The sequence below is a fragment of the Pomacea canaliculata genome, linkage group LG11, assembly GCF_003073045.1.
Source record: "Pomacea canaliculata isolate SZHN2017 linkage group LG11, ASM307304v1, whole genome shotgun sequence".
Classification (NCBI taxonomy): Eukaryota; Metazoa; Mollusca; class Gastropoda; order Architaenioglossa; family Ampullariidae; genus Pomacea; species Pomacea canaliculata.
In genome coordinates, this window is record NC_037600.1 from 16,802,655 (window position 1) to 16,821,407 (window position 18,753).

The window sequence follows — 18,753 nt, forward strand, 5'->3', positions numbered from 1 at the left end:
AGATGCTTTGGATAGTGGGTTGTTTTGACACGGGCGGCCTGGGTGTGGTGTTTGTTAGCACTTGCAGCCAGGTGTTGACAGACAGGCATGTCGGGGATCGAGGTGTCGATTGAGCCACAGTTACTCATCATCAGGTTTTGAGAGACAGTTGTGTCTGGGATCGAGGTATCAGTTGAGCCACAGTTACTCGTCGTCTGGTCAGTTGTATGAGAAGCATGAACTATCTCGCCGTGAAGAGGTCCAAGATTTAGTTCGACATCTCCAGCACACATAAGAAGACTTGAAACAATAACAGCAAGCAATACACTCTGTGCTTTCCTTGAGCTCACCTTGCCATGTATGACTGCGGCAGCTCTCGTCTTCTCCACATGAAGTGAGCAAATCGCCACAAACGACACGGAAAGTTGACATTTCCAACGGCATTTCCACAGGATATGCAACACACAATTCAGTTTACAACTTTTTGGTCCAGATGATATAGATAAACTAAAATAAATAAGTTTTCTCAAGCTTTCATGTAGAGCACTCAAAAACTCGTATAGCCTGGAGTCGAGCTTTGTGTATAGTAGGGTGGTGTCCATCGACGCTGGCTGAGGCGCGGTGCTGACCCGTTGTTGGATTAACCACGAGGTATGACATCTTTTTCTGTTATTACTTATGGAATTGTATTAACGATATCTTTTTCTTTTATTTCTTGTGAAATGGTAATAGTAATTACGTAGGTTTCGAAGTTGGAAACATGTGAGAGAAAGATGTGTGAATTGGAGAACATTGTTTAGAATGGTAGTATAGTGTAACCTCGAGTTAAATGTTTTAGTTGTATGGGCTGAAGATTTGGAGCCATTCTGGGTAAGGAAGAATCGCCTCCCAGGACCATTCCATGATCCACGTGATTTTGGTTCAGCACCCAGCAGCACGTGCTAGGAGCCAATCAGTGAATGGTAATCAGATTTTTAAATACAAGCGGGACATTGATGGACTTGTCAGAAAGCGGGACATTGAGCGTCCTTCCCGGACATTTTATGAGCAGTCGGGACACGAGCTCAAAAGCGGGATGTCTGGTCACCTTAGTTGCGAAAATACAGATAATAGTTTCGAAGATATAGATCACTTAAACTACGACAGGAAAATACTTTAATTTGTTACCTCTCCAACTCTTAACATTGTTGTCAGGAACTACGGATGAAAGGCTTTACAAAACAGTCCACTGGGCGAGAGGGTCGGTTAGAGTTCTGTTTCTAATCTTGATCAGGTCATAACCTAGCCTGATGAGGTCTGTAGGAGGGCATATGGGAACAAAGATGCACAAAATGAGTGGATAAGCTTGTCTCTGCTACTGTGTGGAAGGAAAGAATGTTACACGTGATGCACATTCGGCTGCGTTATAACACATGTCACCAAAAATCGTTCTTTAAGGGTCGATTGGCAATGTCTGTGGACTTGTCTATCTATCTATTCCTCTTTGTGCATCAGGTTGCACATAAGGCCTCAACCAGAGTCCGCCACCGATGTCGATCGGCTGAAACACGCTCTAGGTGACCCCATGTCCAGCCCTTTCCTTTCATCTCCCTTTCCACTGTTCTTCTCCAAGTTTCCTTTGGGCGGCCTCGTTTTCTTCCGCCGTCTGGAGTCCATCGTAGGGCGACTCTGGAAAGGTCTGCTGTCTGCTGGCGGAGCACATGTCCAATCCATCGCCAACGCCTTCGTTGAACCTGCGTGGTGATGGACTCGGTTTCACTTCTTCGGTGGAGTTCTTCGTTGGTGATGGTGTTTGGCCAAAAGATGTTAAGTATGCGCCTGAGGCATCTGTTTTGGAAGACGTCAAGCTTGTTACTGATGGTTTTGGTCATCTTCCAAGATTCTGATCCGTAAAGGAGGGTGCTGATCACATTTGACTTGAAGATTCTCAGCTTGATCTTCTGGCTGATGTTTTTTGCCTTCCATGTGCTCCTGAGTGAGGCAAAGGCCTGACTGTGGACTTGTCAGTGACTAAAAAATGTTTTGATAGCACGTGTGCTCACGACAACGATACACAGGATTACACAGGGCCTGCATGCAGTGCTATGCTTCCTTGTGTTTAACACTCGCACACTCCCTCAATCCTCTTACTTTCGTCACCGCCATTGTCCAGGTAGGTCACACTTGAGAACTCAAAATCAGTAATTTATAAATTTTTTTCTCTGACTAATCAACACCAACTCGCAACTATCGCAACTGTAAGAATTTTGAGGGAGAATTGAAGACGACCTTATAGCGAAATTGGGAAGAAGAATTCTTATGGAGTGCTATCCATTAAAGGCTATAATATTGGTCATTATTATACATGTTTAATATCTCCGGTGTCCTGTGACTTGATTGATAACTCCTTTGATGATGTTATATTCTTCCATATTGATTGAAAATATCAAAGAAGTTGTGTGGTTTATTGCTGTGTCGGAATGCATTCTGTGTACATCTTACTATTTTTTTTTATTCGCGAAGCATTTTTGTTTCAGACAACAATGATGACAAGAAAAGTTCAGCTGTTCCTTTTACTCATTCTTCTAGAGATTATACTTGTTGTTCTTGTGACTTACACTGACATCACAGGTATTCACGTGACTTGGTTGTCTTCTCTAACACCAGAAAATAAAGGTAAGTATTTCAACATCATGATGCTGTTCAGTTATCTGTCAGGCTTGCAAGCTCTAAACCTTCTTCATTAAGTGATTTTGCCTTTGATGAATTTATTTATTTCATGACAAATTGAAAATGATAAAAAAAATGTTAATGCACTGCATGGCATAACAAGAAATTATGCTTCATTGATCAAGTGGTCCAAAGATCTTCATGAAAATAACATTTACATTGCATTTTGTGTATCTTATAATGTTTTAGGTCATACCGTGAGTGCGAAATGCGACAATGAAACAATGAGCCTGTATCTTCAAAGATACGAAGGTGAGTTTGTGAAGATAAATAACGTCTTTATCTTGATCATTGATCTCATCGTCAGCACAATAATCATCATCGTCATCGTCAACATAAACATCATCATTCTCGTCATAATCATTAATTTGAATGTTTTATTCTAATTATTTGACCGTCTAACATTTACTATTGTATGTGACTTAACTATTTCCATTAGCCGTGCTGTTTTATTTTCCATGAACCTTACTGTTTTTTGTTTTCCAACTCCTACACCCAAGACTACCAAATGTTAAGATAAATGATATAGAATGCAGTGTACGAGTGTTATCTCCCCTGCTGCATCAAAGCAGGACAACTCCGACACCATGAGTCACTAAGACAGGAAGGACAATCACTTTTTGGCCTCCACTGTAGTCCGGCCGCAGACGTTTCCAGTATGAATAGTGTAGAAGTGAGTAAGTAAAGAGACGAGACATTCGACACTACCCACCCATCCCCTCTACCCCGGACTGTAGATCACGAGGTTGTGACATATACGTACTCGGTGAATGCACACACCTGGACACAGATATACAGGTATACAAATACAACAACGCAACCGTACAGTCACAAGTATTTAGAAAAGTCCAATTCATGAATTCTTAATCTTGCCTTGAAATGTCTATCTTTTCAGTTTTGAATGCAGCCAAGGGGCATTTTGCCAGCAGGATTTGTGACAATAAAGGTACAACATGCAAACATAAGTTAGCTCTTAATTTATTTTAAAGGTACTCAAAAATGAAAAAAAAATATTGTAAGTAAAATTACGTAATTGTAAGCTTGGTATATTTGTACCAACTTGACATCATTTTCGGTAATTTTCTGTTATTCTGACAGGGCCAAAATTTAATAATGAATAAAGTCTCCCCGTTTACAAAGACGATTATCATTCTCAATTGAGTTGTTAACGGTATTGTTAATCGTTCTGTTTTAATACTGACTGCTAAGTTTAGGTGACATTATTATAGATAATTGAAATATTTTGTTGCTTAAATGATACTTTAATAACAGTTATCTGTTCTTGCTAACTTATGTTGAAGTGCTAAAGATATAATAATTAATTTTTTTTATATTTCCAGTTAATGCTATGTAATTAAACAAAGTGGGAAGCTCGCCACCTCTCTGAGCCACTTGAACCCAGCTTTCTCTTATTGACAGGACTTTCATGTACAGGAAGATAATCTATTCCTACCTATGTGACTGTTATAATGTGATGTGTTTGTTCTCGTGTTTATCTCTCAGATGGCGGACCCTGTGTGGATCCTGCTTGTAACACGACCTTCCTGCCGCCCAGGGCGAGACTACAGCGTCTTGTGAGCACCCAGTACAACGTCAGCTCCCGCCATCTTGAGGTGCTGCGCTCCTTGGGGGCCCGGGTGTCGCCCGCCGACCTCGTCTTCCTCACGGCGGCCTCAGAGAACCATTTTGATGAGAGTCAGGGTGTCATCAGGGACCTGCATTTAAAGGTCTTTCCCTGGCTCAGCAGCAACACCAACTATTCTTATAACTTTATCTACTATGACCTGGGACTCGCCAACAACAGCTTGGCTCTGGTAAGATCTGTGTGCTAAACTGTCCGTCCGTCCGTCCGTCCGTCCGTCCGTCCGTCCGTCTAAAAATGCTTTCTCTTCTTTTTTCAGCTCACTAAGTACTGCAGATGTCACGTGCTGAGTTTCCCATTCCAGTCGCTACCTGATATCTTCAGGAATCTCAGAACGTACCAGTGGAAGCCCTTACTTGTGAAGGTCAGCATCTATCTCTCCCAATATTAAATATATATTTCAAGTTGTCATTAATCACCGTTCTAAATTATCAGTGTGTTTGAAATAAGCCTCGTACTGCTGCCTGTATCGTTAATTGACTATTGCATCAAGCCACCACATCTGTCGATAAAACTATAACTGTTGTTACTGCTGTGTCTTATGTTTTCTAGACGAATGGTTAGCAGCAACTAGATCGATTCTGCTCAGGTTTTCTTTTAACTTAGAAGTTATTACAGTGCAAAATATTCCATTCTTTTCGTGCTTTACAGAAGCAGGACCGATGATCAACTGTTAAAATCGTCTCTTTATGAAACTTTTCAGAACACAGATATTGTATGCTTCTCAAAGCAGTTAAAAAGAGAGTGACCTCTTAAATACTGTGGTTTTGACCCTTAACCATGAGTAAGGCTCGCATGTTACTGTCTTGGTTGTGTTTGTCTCCCTTACACTACCTCACACAGGCGCACAGCCCGCACTCCAAGCTGCTGATGTGGATGGATGCCTCGGTCCGCTTCAAGTCCGGTGATGTCAGCCTTATCATCCAGCGTGTCATGGCCGACGGATTTTTCATGAAACACGGCAACTACATGATGCCGAGACACGTGATGCCAGTGATGCTGCAGTATTTTCACACTGAAGCCTGTCTCCTCGCCCCCTTCTATGAGACGGAATCAGGCTTCGTTGTGGTCAAGAACGAGCCGCTGATGAGCAAAGTTGTACTGGATCCTTGGGTCGCCTGTGCATTTGCCCCGAGATGTGTTTATCCAGGTGATGACTGGAGAAAATTCTTACCGTGTCCTAGTAACAAACGAGGCTATAGTGTGTGTCACAGATTTGACCAGGCGGCTCTAGGTGTGATTCTTGTCACACTGTTTGACTTTAAATCGTCACAGCTTGTAGTTCCTGACAACAGTTTTTATATTTGGAGAGACCACAAAGTAAAGTATTTTCCTAACACAGTTTAAATAATCTTGATTACGAAATTTGTTTATAAAACATATTAACTATATCCTCGCGGGACACCATGAGAGTCAAGGGAGAGCTGTAAAAGACTGGTAAAAACACCACTTAGTTGACTAGCACACTCTTTGAGTACCTTGCCTCTCACGTGGTCAGGTCCAGGGGCTTTACGTGGGTTCACATGAGAGAGAATTCTGACATCTCCCTCACAGATTGTGACAGTGGCTGCCGACAGTGAAGAACAGATATTTTCTGCTTCATTGCTGAAGTCTCTCATATCAAACCGCGCGTAGAAAGTGTTGAGCTCATTAACAAATGTCACTGGGTCATCACACTTTACTCTTTGTGTCTGTTGTGCTCTACCCATCATGGTGTTCAGGCCCCTCCATGCTTCCCTTGCGTTGCCCTCACTCAGTTGCTTTTTTACCTTCTTTCTGTATTCCACTCTAGCTGTTCTTGCCTTTGCCCTGAACTCCTTCTCTTTTTCTTTCACTTTCTGTTTGTCTCCCTGCATAAAAGCTAACTTTTCATTGAGACAGTGTTTCAGTTCTTTACCCAGCCATGGTTTGTTATTGGGATAGCTGCAGATCTGGTTGGTAGGGATGACATACTCTTCACAGAAGGTGATGTAAGAGGTGATTGTGTCTGCCAGACAGTCCAGGTCGTCTCCACAGCTAGTGAAGAACAAATCCCAGTCAGTGGCCTCGAGGCAGTCTCTGAGCAGCTCAGTTGCTTCAAATGTCCAGGTCCTAATACATAAAGTTGTTGGCTTTTCACGTTTAAGGAGTTGTCTGTATGTGGGTAGCAGATGAACAATGTTGTGGTCCGATCTACCCAGCGGCGGACGGGGTGTACTATTCTCATTTGCAAGCATACAAAAGCCTCCCCCTACATGCTTATTTGTCGCTTGTGCATTCCTGTCAAATCGAATCGTTGTGTATCCTTCTAGTTTGACTGTTTTCTCATCTGCTAGCTATGTTTCAGTAAGACAGAAGAGGTCACAACGTCGGTAGTCCCCATACAATTTAATGAGCGCGGAGAGTTCATCCTGTTTGTTGTATATTTTGTTACGACTTTTAATTTACGATTACTCTAAATGTCACTGAATAAAGGCGAGTGTCTACTGAAGTAGAATTATAATCATACATTATGCAGGATGTATAATGAAGGTACAAACTTTTAAAATTTGAAAATGGAGATGTAGATTCTAACTAGTGTGTTAACTTGTCTTATTGTGACTATCACTATAAATATCAATCAATAAAGATGAACTCCTATTATACAATTAAAGCTGGAAGTTGTGATGGAGGGGGTGCATTAGGTCAGAAATGATGTTATGTGCCATCCTTCTGACTGCATGAAGGTACAAGTCAGAAAGTGGCAGCTGTGATTTACCAATAATTTTATTGGCCTGGTGGATGACTCTGGCCAGCCTTGCCTTGTCTTTGACGAGGAGTAGACCATACCAGACAGCGATGTTAAATGAGAGGATGCTCTCAACAAGAGACCCTTTACACAGTCTCAATCACACCAGAGCTGACGTTGAACTGCGAAGTCTCCTCAGAAGGTACAGCCGTTGCCGGGCCTGTCTGTACACTTGGTTCACGTGATCACTAAAGGAGAGCCTCCCGTCGATCACTGTACCAAGGTACCTGAACACAGCAGCCCTCTGCATCAGCTGTCGCTTGATTTGGATTTGTGGGGAGAGAGAGGTTGTGTCATCTCGTCCTTCGTATGCTCTTCCAAAGGCCATCTCCTCCGTTTTTTTCAACGTTCAGCTCCAGAAAGCTGCGGTCAAACCACTCCTTCAGTTCCCCCACGCAGGCCAGGTACTGTGATAGGGACTGCTCGTCTTTCAGGCAGCCCACAAGGGCCATGTCATCTGCATATTTCACAAGTTTGAGAACAGCACTGTTGATAGTAATCTCATTTGTATATACAGAGAACAGGATGGTGGAAAGCACACATCCCTGAGGGGTACCCGTGTTGAGGATCTGCTCATCTGAAAGAATCATTCCATCCATTGACAGATTTACTCCTTCAGACGAGCTGTTGGCCCCTATAGTACTGTCAGGGACGCTTTCGATTTACACTTTCACTCACTGTACGCACACGTCCCATTACGTGTTCTTTCATTCACAAATCACAAAGATTTGTCGTGGGCAACAAATCTTTATATCAATCAACATTAAACTCACACACACGATACTGCGAACTATATAAGGTTATAACAAAGTCAGTAGGTCTTCCACGCCGCGGCCTGTAAATCAAAGTTGTCGTATGTTTTTGAATATTTCGTTAAAGTCTTAGTTACTCACACCGCACTGCCTGAAGAGAACGTCTGAGCAACGCAAAAATAAAACGTCCTGGTAAATTCCTCCCTTTCCCTGGTCCAGAAGTTGTGCAGTCTTGGTAACACTTGGCTGATATCCACAAACAAAACTTTTAGGGGAAACCACATACACGTTCCGGTTCTTAATAAGAGTAAGTGCTGACTTGGCAGACACCTAGTCGACGACTAAGAATATATTCTCTGGGATCAACACACAAGATCCAAAGCGAATACCACGAATATATTCCCTGGGATCAACACATAAGATCCAAAGCGGACACCACACACTTTCAGTCCGCCTCTCTTAACTCCCACAGCCGTCTGCTTCCTTCGAAATAATTTTCACGTTACGTCCCTCTCCAATTGCGTCATAGAATGACGTCGGGTTCTGACGCTAACCGCGACGCAACAAAAACACTCTCATACTGGTAAGGGCTATAATCCCTGACTAACAACAGACAGGGGCAACAACCTCCTGTTCCTAACAAGTACCTGTCGGTGGAACTCTGAGACCCACCCTCTGTGGTCGGTCCTGCAGGAATGATTGGATCCATAGAACTAGGCCAGTGTTTACATCCAGGTCTAGTAGGCGCTTTACTAGAAGGTGTGGCTAGACTGTGTTGAAGACGTTTGAGAAATCCATGAACAGGACCTGAACATAGGTGCCAGAAGTGTCCAAGTGTTGTAGGATAGCATTGAAAAGCGTGAGAGTTGCATCAGACACACCCCTACGTGGCTTGTAGACAAACTGCAAAGGATCCAGGCCATCAGCCATGGTGGGGATTAACAATCTTCCCACAACCCTCTCCAAACACTTGGCCACAACAGACGTGAGAGCCACAGGTCGAAAGTCTTTCAAGTTTGTAGCATGAGGCTTCTTTGGCACTGGTATGATTGTTGATGTTCGCCACACGCGGGGGACACTATGAGAGTCAAGGGAGAGCTGGAAAAGTCTGGTAAAAACACCACTCAGCTGACTAGCACACTCTTTGAGTACCTTGCCTCTCACGTGGTCAGGTCCAGGGGCTTTACGAGGGTTTACATGAGAGAGAATTCTGATAACATCTCCCTCACAGACGGTGACAGTGGCTGCCGACAGTGAAGAACAGATATTTTCTGCTTCATTGCTGAAATCTCTCACATCAAACCGCGCGTAGAAAGTGTTGAGCTCATTAACAAATGTCACTGGGTCATCACACTTTACTCTTTGTGTCTGTTGTTCTCTACCCATCATGGTGTTGAGGCCCCTCCATGCTTCCCTTGCGTTGCCCTCACTTAGTTGCTTTTCTACCTTCTTTCGAGGTAAATAATGCGGCCTGAAGGACACTGTCTGTATCTCATAATGGGGGGTACTTAACACGATTGGCCTCGTTACCTTAATTACATTTCATTATTACTTACATTACAACTTTTGCTTGTATGGATGCAAGTGGTTGTGTTAGTGGCGTTGAAAGGCTTAACTAAACATTCCATTGCGAGAGACGGCCCGTTACAGTTCTGTAGTCTTTGTAGTCTTTGTAGTCTTCATCAGGTCATCACCACGCCTGGAGAGGTCTGAGGGCAGGAGGGCAAAGGAAAAAAAAAAACCCAGAGTGGATAAGCTTGCCTCTGCTATTGTGTGGAAGGAAAGAATGTTACACAGAAGTAGACAGAACGGCAAGAGTGGAAGAGATGCTTTGGATAGTGGGTTGTTCTGACACAGGGCCGGCCTGGGTGTGGTGTTTGTTAGCACTTGCAGCAAGGTGTTGAGAGACAGGCATGTCCGGGATCGAGGGGTCAACTGAGCCACAGTTACTCGTCGTCTGATGTTGACAGACAGGCATGTCGGGGATCGAGGTGTCGATTGAGCCACAGTTACTCGTCATCAGGTGCGGAGTTTTGAGAGACAGGTATGTCTGGGATGGAAGTATCAGTTGAGCCACAGTTAATCGTCGTCTGGTCAGTTGTATGAGAAGCATGAATTATCTCGCCGTTAAGAGGTCCAGTTTTTAGTTCGACATCTCCAGCATACATAAGAAGACTTGAAAGGATAACAGCAAGCAACGCACACTGTGCTATCCTTGAGTTCATCTTGCCATGTATGATTGCGGCAGCTTTCGTCATTCGCCACATGAAGTGAGCACATCGCCACAAACCACACGGAAAGTTGAAATTTTCAACTGCATTTCCCCAGGATATGTATTTTTTTGGTCCTGATGATATAGATAAACTAAAATAAATAGGTTTTATCAAGCTTACATCGAAAGCACTCAAAAACGCGTATAGCCTGGAGTGAAGCTTTGTGTATAGCAGGGTGATGTCCATCGACGCTGGCTGCTGCGCTGTGCTCACCCGTTGTTGGATTAACCTCGTGAGGTATGACATCTTTTTCTGTTATTACTTATGGAATTGTATTAATGATATCTTTTTCTGTTATTTCTTGCGAAATGGTAATAGTAATTACGTAGGTTTCGAAGTTGGAAACACGTGAGAGAAAGATGTGTGAATTGGAGAACATTGTTTAGAATGGTAGTATAGTGTAACCTCGAGTTAAATGTTTTAGTTGTATGGGATGAAGAATTCGAGCCATTCTGGGTAAGGAAGAATCGCCTCCCACGACCATTCCGTGATCCACGTGATTTTGGTTCAGTACCCAGCGGCACGTGCTAGGAGCCAATCAGTGAATGGTAATCAGATTTTTACATACATTGATGGACTTGCCAAAACGCGGGACATTTAGCGTCCTTCCCGGACATTTTATGAGCAGGCGGGACACGAGCTCAAAAGCGGGTCTGGTCACCTTAGTTGCCAAAATACTGATAATAGTTTCGGAAATATAGATCACTTAAACTATGACAGAAAAATACTTTACTTTGTTACCTCTCCAAATCTTAACATTGTTGTTAGAAACTATGGTTGAAAGGCTTTACAAAACAGTCCACTGGGCGAGAGGGTCGGTTACAGTTGTGTTTCTAATCTTGATCAGGTCATAACCTAGCCTGGTGAGGTCTGTAGGAGGGCAAAGGGGAAAAAAGATGCACAAAATGAGTGGATAAGCTTGTCTCTGCTACTGTGTAGAAGGAAAGAATGTTACACGTGATGCACATTCGGCTGCGTTAGAACACATGTCACCAAAAAACGTTCTTTATGGGTCGATTGGCAATGTCTGTGGACTTGTCAGTGACTAAAAAATGTTTTGATAGCACTTGTGCTCAAGGATGTAAATCAGAGTCAGGCCACGACAACGATACACAGGATTACACAGGGCCTGCATGCAGTGCTATGCTTCCTTGTGTTTAACACTCGCACACTCCCTCAATCCTCTTACTTTCGTCACCGCCATTGTCCAGGTAGGTCACACTTGAGAACTCAAAATCAGTAATTTATCAACTTTGATGAAAATTTTTTTTTTTCAATGACTGATCATGAAGACGACCTTATAGCGAAATTGGGAAGAAGAATTCTTATATAGTGCTAACCATTAGAGGCTATACTATAATATTGGTCATTATTATACGTGTTTAATATCTCCGGTGTCCTGTGACTTGATTGATAACTCGTTTGATGATGTTATATTCTTCCATATTGATTGTTTGAAAATAACAAGGAAGTTGTTTGCTTTATTACTGTCGGAATGTATTCTGTGTACATCTTACTATTTTTTTCTATTCAGGAAGCATTTTTGTTTCAGACAACAATGAAGACCAGAAAAGTTCAGCTGTTCTTTTTACTCATTCTTCTAGTGATTATACTTGTTGCTCTTGTGACCTACACTGACATCACAGGTATTCACGTGACTTGGTTGTCTTCTCTAACACCAGAAAATAAAGGTAAGTATTTAAACATCAGGATGCTGTTCACTTATCTGTCAGGTTTCCAAGCTCTAAACTTTCTTCATTAAGTGATTTTGCCTTTGATGAATTTATTTATTTCATGTTACACATTGCAATGTTAATGCATTGCACGGCATAACAGGAAATTATGATTCATTGATCAAGTGTGTCGCGTACCACCCCCCCCAGCGTCAACAGAGCACGAACAATGCCACTCACACAGCAGGCCAAACACACTCAGTCACTCAGCCGGAGGCAGGATGCGACTTCCTTCTCGAACCCGTGCCCAAGCGAAGACCATGACAAAGACGAAAAAAACGACACAAATACGAAGTTTAATCCCCCAAAAAATACCCAAACACCCAAATACCTAATAAAACCAAGAAAAAAAAACCCGATGCGAGTACTCACAAAAAAAAACGAACAAAAAAGCGCAAACGCGCACAAATTGTAACACAGCAGTAAAAAATTAAAAAAAACAACAACCCGCGCACCGCGGCCCAGTACAGTCAGTTAAACGTATTTTTCCCCTGAGTCTTTAATTCTTAACACAGAACAGGGGCTTGAGGCGCTTAGTACACAGTCTCAGGAGCTGTTCACAGTACAGTTCCCTTTCTGAATGCAGGCGTAGAACCCGTAGACGTAGACGTCACAAATGAAGAAGTGCAGAAAGGTTGATTATATCTCAGACGAATGCTCGTCGAACAACAGGGCGTGGAGCCAGGACACAAGGCACGCACGCATAACACGTATACACAGGAAGTACACAGTAAATACACACCAAGGGCGTGCACCCCGGACATACACAAAAAGCCTGAAATAAATAAAAGAACAACGGTCACTAAAAGGCTACCGGAGAAAATAAGAAAACATCCCCCTCCATGACCACCTTAAACCAAGACATGAAACAGCCCTAAATTACACACATACAAAAATAAACTCATAAGGAGTAAACACATACTCGCTTATCCCAACGCTCAGGCGTGTGCAGCCTCTCATCCAAAACCAAACATAAAAAAATGGGGAAAATATGCACTCACCCACACGGCTTTTGCTAACGACCGACGGTCACCCCGAGAAGAAACGGAAGCACACTCCCGTAGACACTAGATGTCACAGCCCAGACTCCAGCCGTCTTCTCAAAAAACTCTCCGCTCTACTCAGCGCCTTGGTAACAAATCTCCCACCAGCAGCGACCAGCCCTCGAGCAGACCTCACGTGACATAGCAAGACTGTGACGTCAGGTGCTGCTACAGACAACGGGCGAAGGCCTTGACCTCTTCCCGCGAACCCGACAAAAATAGCCTGAAAACAAACGTTGACTGTCGTCTGCTGTGAGCTACCTTTCCAATGCAGGAGCGTCCCCACGCGCTGAAAGAGATACAGACCTAGACGAAATCATGACACGCGACAAAGTGGTCCAAAGATCTTCATGAAAATAATATTTACAATATACATTTTGTGTATCTTTTATAATGTTTTAGGTCATACCGTGAGTGTGAAATACGACAATGAAACAATGAGCCTGTATCTTCAAAGATATGAAGGTGAGTTTGTGAAGATAAATAACGTCTTTATCTTGATCATTGATCTCATCGTCAGAACAATAATCATCATCGTCGTCATCGTCAACATAAACATCATCATTCTCGTCATAATCATTAATTTAAATGTTTTATTCTAATTATTTGACCGTCTAACATTTACTATTGTATCTGACCTAACTAATTATTTCCATTAGCCCTATGAACCTTACTGTTTTTTATTTTCCAACTCCTACACCCAAGACTACCAAATGTTAAGATAAATGATATAGAATGCAGTGTAGGAATGTTATCTCCCCTGCTGCATCAAAGCAGGACAACTCCGACACCAGGAGTCACTAAGACAGGAAGGACAATCACTTTTTGGCCTCCGGCCACAGACGTTTCCAGTATGAATAGTGTAGACCAGTGATGCCCATCCTTTTTCGGCCTGCGGGCCATTTCCATTTCCGACACTCTTTTCACTGGCCGCTTCACCGCAAAAATCAAGACTGAAATCTATCGAAAGATTGAGAGACGCCCCTACGTAGGGGTAAATACTTCTTCTTCCCTTTTTTTTTTTTTTTTTTTTTTTTTTTAAATATTATTTTCGGTTTTTTTATTATTAACTTGCTGATTTCCTGTACTGTGGGCAGAAGTTTCGCGGGCCGGATATGGCCCGCGGGCCGTAGGTTGGGCATCCCTGATGTAGACGTTAGTAAGTTAAGAGAAGAGACGTTCGACACTACCCCACCCATCCCCTCTACCCCGGACTGTAGATCACGAGGTTGTGACATATACATACTCGGTGAATGCACACACCTGGACACAGATATACAGGTATACAAATACAACAACGCAACCGTACAAACAGTCACAAGAATTTAGAAAAGTCCAATTCATGAATTCTTAATCTTGCCTGGAAATGTCTATCTTTTCAGTTTTGAATGCAGCCAAGGGGCATTTTGCCAGCAGGATTTGTGACAATAAAGGTACAACATGCAAAGATAAGTTAGCTCTTAATTTTCTGTTAAGGTAATCAAGAATAAAAAAATATTTTAAGTAAAATTACCTAAATGTAAGCTTGGTATATTTTTACCAACTTGATATCATTTTCGGTAAAGTAATTTTCTGTTATTCTGACAGGGCCAAAATATGAATAGTCTTCCCCTCTATGAAGACGATTATCATTCTCAATTGAGTTGTTAACGGAATTGCTAATTGTTCTGTTTTAATACTGACTGCTAAGTTTAGGTGACATTATTATAGATAATCGAAATATTTTGTTGCTTAAATGATACTTTAATGACAGTTATCTCCGCTTGCTAATTTATGTTGAAGTGCTAAAGATGTAATAATTAAATGTTTTTTATGTCCAGTTAATGCTATGTAATTAAAAAAATTATTGACAGGACTTTCATCTACAGGGAGATAATCTATTAATACCTATGTGACAGTTATAATGTGATGTGTTAGTTCTGGTGTTTATCTCTCAGATCCCGGACCCTGTGTGGATCCTGCTTGTAACACGACCTTCCTGCCGCCCAGGGCGAGACTACAGCGTCTTGTGAGCACCCAGTACAACGTCAGCTCCCGCCATCTTGAGGTGCTGCGCTCCTTGGGGGCCCGGGTGCCGCCCGCCGACCTCGTCTTCCTCACGGCGGCCTCAGAGGACCATTTTGATGAGAGTCAGGGTGTCATCAGGGACCTGCATGAAAAGGTCTTTCCCTGGCTCACCAACAACACCAACTATTCTTATAACTTGATCTACTATGACCTGGGACTCGCCAACAAAAGCCTGGCGCTGGTAAGATCTGTGTGCTAAACTGTCTGTCTGCCTGTATTTCTGTCTGTCTGTCTGTCCGTCCGTCCGTCCGTCCGTCTAAAAATGCATTCTCTTCTTTTTTCAGCTCACTAAGTACTGCAGATGTCACGTGCTGAGTTTCCCATTCCAGTCGCTACCTGAAGTCTTCAAGAATCTCAGAACGTACCAGTGGAAGCCCTTACTTGTGAAGGTCAGCATCTGTCTCTCCCAATATTAAATATATATTTCAAGTTGTCATTAATCACCGTTCTAAATTATCAGTGTGTTTGAAATAAGCCTCGTACTGCTGCCTGTATCGTTAATTGACTATTGCATCCAGCCACCACATCTGTCGATAAAACTATAACTGTTGTTACTGCAGTGTCTTATGTTTTCTAGACGAATGGTTAGCAGCAACTAGATTCTGCTCAGGTTTTGTTTTAACTTAGAAATTATTACAGAGCAAAATATTCCATTCTTTTCGTACTTTACAGAAGCAGGACCGATGATCAACTGTTAAAATCGTCTCTTTATGAAACTTGTCAGAACACAGATATTGTATGCTTCTTAAAGCAATTAAAAAGAGAGCGACCTCTTAAATACTTAACTATGAGTAAGGCGCGCATGCTACTGTCTTGGTTGTGTTTGTCTCCCTTACACTACCTCACACAGGCGCACAGCTCGCACTCCAAGCTACTGATGTGGATGGATGCTTCGGTCCGCTTCAAGTCCGGTGATGTCAGCCTCATCATCCAGCGTGTCATGGCCGACGGATTTTTCATTCAACGCGACGGCTGGATGATGCCGAGACACGTGATGCCAGTGATGCTGCAGTATTTTCACACTGAAGCCTGTCTCCTCGCCCCCTTCTATGAGGTGGAAGCAAACTTCTTTGTGGTCAAGAACGAGCCGTTGATGAGCAAAGTTGTACTGGATCCTTGGGTCGCCTGTGCATTTGCCCCGAGATGTGTTTATCCAGGGGATGACTGGAGAAAACTCCTACCGTGTCATGGTGACAAACGAGGCTATAGTGTGTGCCACAGATTTGACCAGGCGGCTCTAGGTGTGATTCTTGTTACACTGTTTGACTTTAAACTGTCACACCTTGTAGTTCCTGACAACAATGTTTATATTTGGAGAGACGACAAAGTAAAGTATTTTCCTAACTCAGTTTAAATAATCTTGATTACGGAATTTGTTTATAAAACCTATTAACGATATCCTCCAAAGCAGGAGAATTATTCTCTTCCCTTTTATCTTCGTCGATTTGACTCACTTTCTTACTTTAAAATTATAGAAAAACTTTTGTACTAAGACCTCCTGATTACGAATCCCCCTTAGTGACGACCCACACATTTTTGAAGGCGCTTGAAAAATTCATGAACAGGACCCGAACATAGGTTCCAGAAGTGTCCAAGTGTTGTGGGATAGCATTTAAAAGCGCGAGAGTTGCATCAGACACACCCCTCTGAGTAGCTCAGTCGCTTCAATTGTCCAAGTCCTAATACATAGTTGTTGGCTTTTCACCTTTAAGGAGCTGTCTGTATGTGGGTAGCAGATGAACAATGTTGTGGTCCGATCTACCCAGCGGCGGACGGGGTGTACTATTCTCATTTGCAAGCATACACAAGCCTCCCCCTACATGCTTATTTGTCGCTTGTGCATTCCTGTCAAATCGAATCGTTGTGTATCCTTCTAGTTCGAATGTTTTCTCATCTGTTAGCCATGTTTCAATAAGACAGAAGAGGTCACAACGTCGGTAGTCCCCATCAAATTTAATGAGCTCAGAGAGTTCATCCTTTTTGTTGTATATTTATTTTGTTACGACTTTTAATTTACGATTACTCTAAATGTCACTGAATAAAGGTGAACGTCTACTGAAGTAGAATTATAATCATACATTATACATGATGTATAATGAAGGTACAAACTTTTAAAATTTAAAATGGAAATGTAGATTCTAACTAGTGTGTTAACCTGTGTTATTGTGACTATCACTATAAATATTAATAAATAAAGGTGAACTCCTATTATCCAATTATAGCTATTCATTATATATGTGGAAGGAAGGTAATGTATCACCAGCTTGACACACCGCATTACATCCCTCTCTCCTTTAACAGGGAACGTAAGACGCTTGGGGACACCAGAGGAATCTAGCTTTGTTCTCCTGCACTAAAGAATTCATATTCTGCTTTAGTCTTCTGACACTGCAGCCCCATCAGCACCACCCCATCCTTCATTACTCCCCTTCTCTTTCTCTATTTTCACTAATCGTTTTCAGATTTTCTACCAGTTTTACTTATTCTCATTGCCCATGAGGCTTTATTCCACCACAAACTACTTTTTATACATGACGTCATTTTCTGCTTCAAGTGACGAAGAACAAATGACGCACACAAGACGTCAGACTGTACATGAATGAGACGTACCACAACTCACTACACCACCCTTCCCCTCGCTAAAAATGAACTCTTCCAGATTTCTGACAACGAGGTCGCTATATTGTTTAGTAAACTCCACTACACAAAATGTCTTACAACCCTCCCCCTTCCTACTGAAACACTAGTCCTCCTGGCTACTCTCTGACTCTCCTCTCTGAGACAAGCGAGGCACTAAGTCACACAGCTAGTCATTGTTATGTACTTGTTGTTACTCCAAATGATGTAGCGTGCTGTATGTTATCGTCATGCACACTTTAGAACAGTGTAAACAAGTACAAACACCCGTTGCTAAGGAAAACCCTAGTTGAACTGCTGGAAATCTTTAAACCACCTACAATCTTTTTTTATAAAAAAAAATATACTATATCCATACAGAGACGTTATACCCTCTCTGATCTATATTGTTCTGGAGGGGAGGAGGGGGTTGCTGCGTCATTATCATCTGACGCAATTTTGTTTTTTTACGTGGGGCACGTGAAAAGAAAAAAGAAATGGAGAGGAGCGGTCATCAAAGGTGAGAAGGAAGTCGATGGCGGCTGATTGTAGAAAGTAATGTTTTGAGAGGTTGTTTAGAGAAGGAGGTAAAAACTGTCAGGACGACATTTTTTTTAGGGGAAAAACGTTTTCAGCTGCGACCTCTGTCTTCGGCTCCCTCAGTGTTGACATCCGTTCATCGTTCCTGTCGTGAGGGCGGACTGTGCGAGCAATGGATGTAGCTGTGGGCGGTGGACCATTGTAGACACAGCGGTCAACGGACTGTGAAGCCCGACTTTGCTCTGGACTGTTGGCGATTGAGAGCACAGCAAGTGGTGGATTGTTATATCGTAGTTGGCAAACTACAACTTTGTGAGTCGCAAAAGTCAGTCAGGCCGATGGTCACACACACGTGTGTAAGGGACACTATCCTCACCGTCACACTTAGAAGTCGGCGGAAGGCGAGGTGACAGACATTGGTCGAAGAGGAAGAGACATTCATCTGAGAGTTAGTTCGTAGTTCGTAGTTCTTTCCCGTAGGGAAGGCCTTTCAGGGTCGGACGGTGAGAGAAGAGGGGAATGAGACTGGGTAAACGTAGATGTCTACCTCTGTCCCCGACCCATAGGGGAATTTTTAATTCCCAGACTTGTTTCTCTTATTTTTTAAATTTTCTTCATTAAAAGTGTATTTG

General features: G+C 42.6%; 2 protein-coding genes across 2 annotated transcripts in view; both read left to right on the forward strand.

Moving 5' to 3' along the window:
- LOC112575004 overlaps positions 1 to 18,753 on the forward strand; it is a 23,503-nt gene continuing 4,750 nt past the window's right edge. The window contains exons 1-8 of the mRNA XM_025256485.1: positions 1 to 630; positions 818 to 941; positions 2,496 to 2,634; positions 2,878 to 2,940; positions 3,584 to 3,634; positions 4,192 to 4,502; positions 4,590 to 4,694; positions 5,174 to 5,709. Of these exons, the coding sequence (XP_025112270.1) occupies positions 939 to 941; positions 2,496 to 2,634; positions 2,878 to 2,940; positions 3,584 to 3,634; positions 4,192 to 4,502; positions 4,590 to 4,694; positions 5,174 to 5,677 (1,176 nt within the window). The 5' untranslated portion in view covers positions 1 to 630; positions 818 to 938 and the 3' untranslated portion in view covers positions 5,678 to 5,709. The remainder of the gene's footprint in view (positions 631 to 817; positions 942 to 2,495; positions 2,635 to 2,877; positions 2,941 to 3,583; positions 3,635 to 4,191; positions 4,503 to 4,589; positions 4,695 to 5,173; positions 5,710 to 18,753) is intronic.
- Positions 10,820 to 18,753, forward strand: part of LOC112575001 — a 20,509-nt gene continuing 12,575 nt past the window's right edge. Inside the window, exons 1-5 of the mRNA XM_025256482.1 lie at positions 10,820 to 11,333; positions 11,675 to 11,813; positions 13,301 to 13,363; positions 14,281 to 14,331; positions 14,836 to 15,146. Coding sequence (XP_025112267.1) covers positions 11,256 to 11,333; positions 11,675 to 11,813; positions 13,301 to 13,363; positions 14,281 to 14,331; positions 14,836 to 15,146 — 642 coding nt within the window. The 5' untranslated portion in view covers positions 10,820 to 11,255. The remainder of the gene's footprint in view (positions 11,334 to 11,674; positions 11,814 to 13,300; positions 13,364 to 14,280; positions 14,332 to 14,835; positions 15,147 to 18,753) is intronic.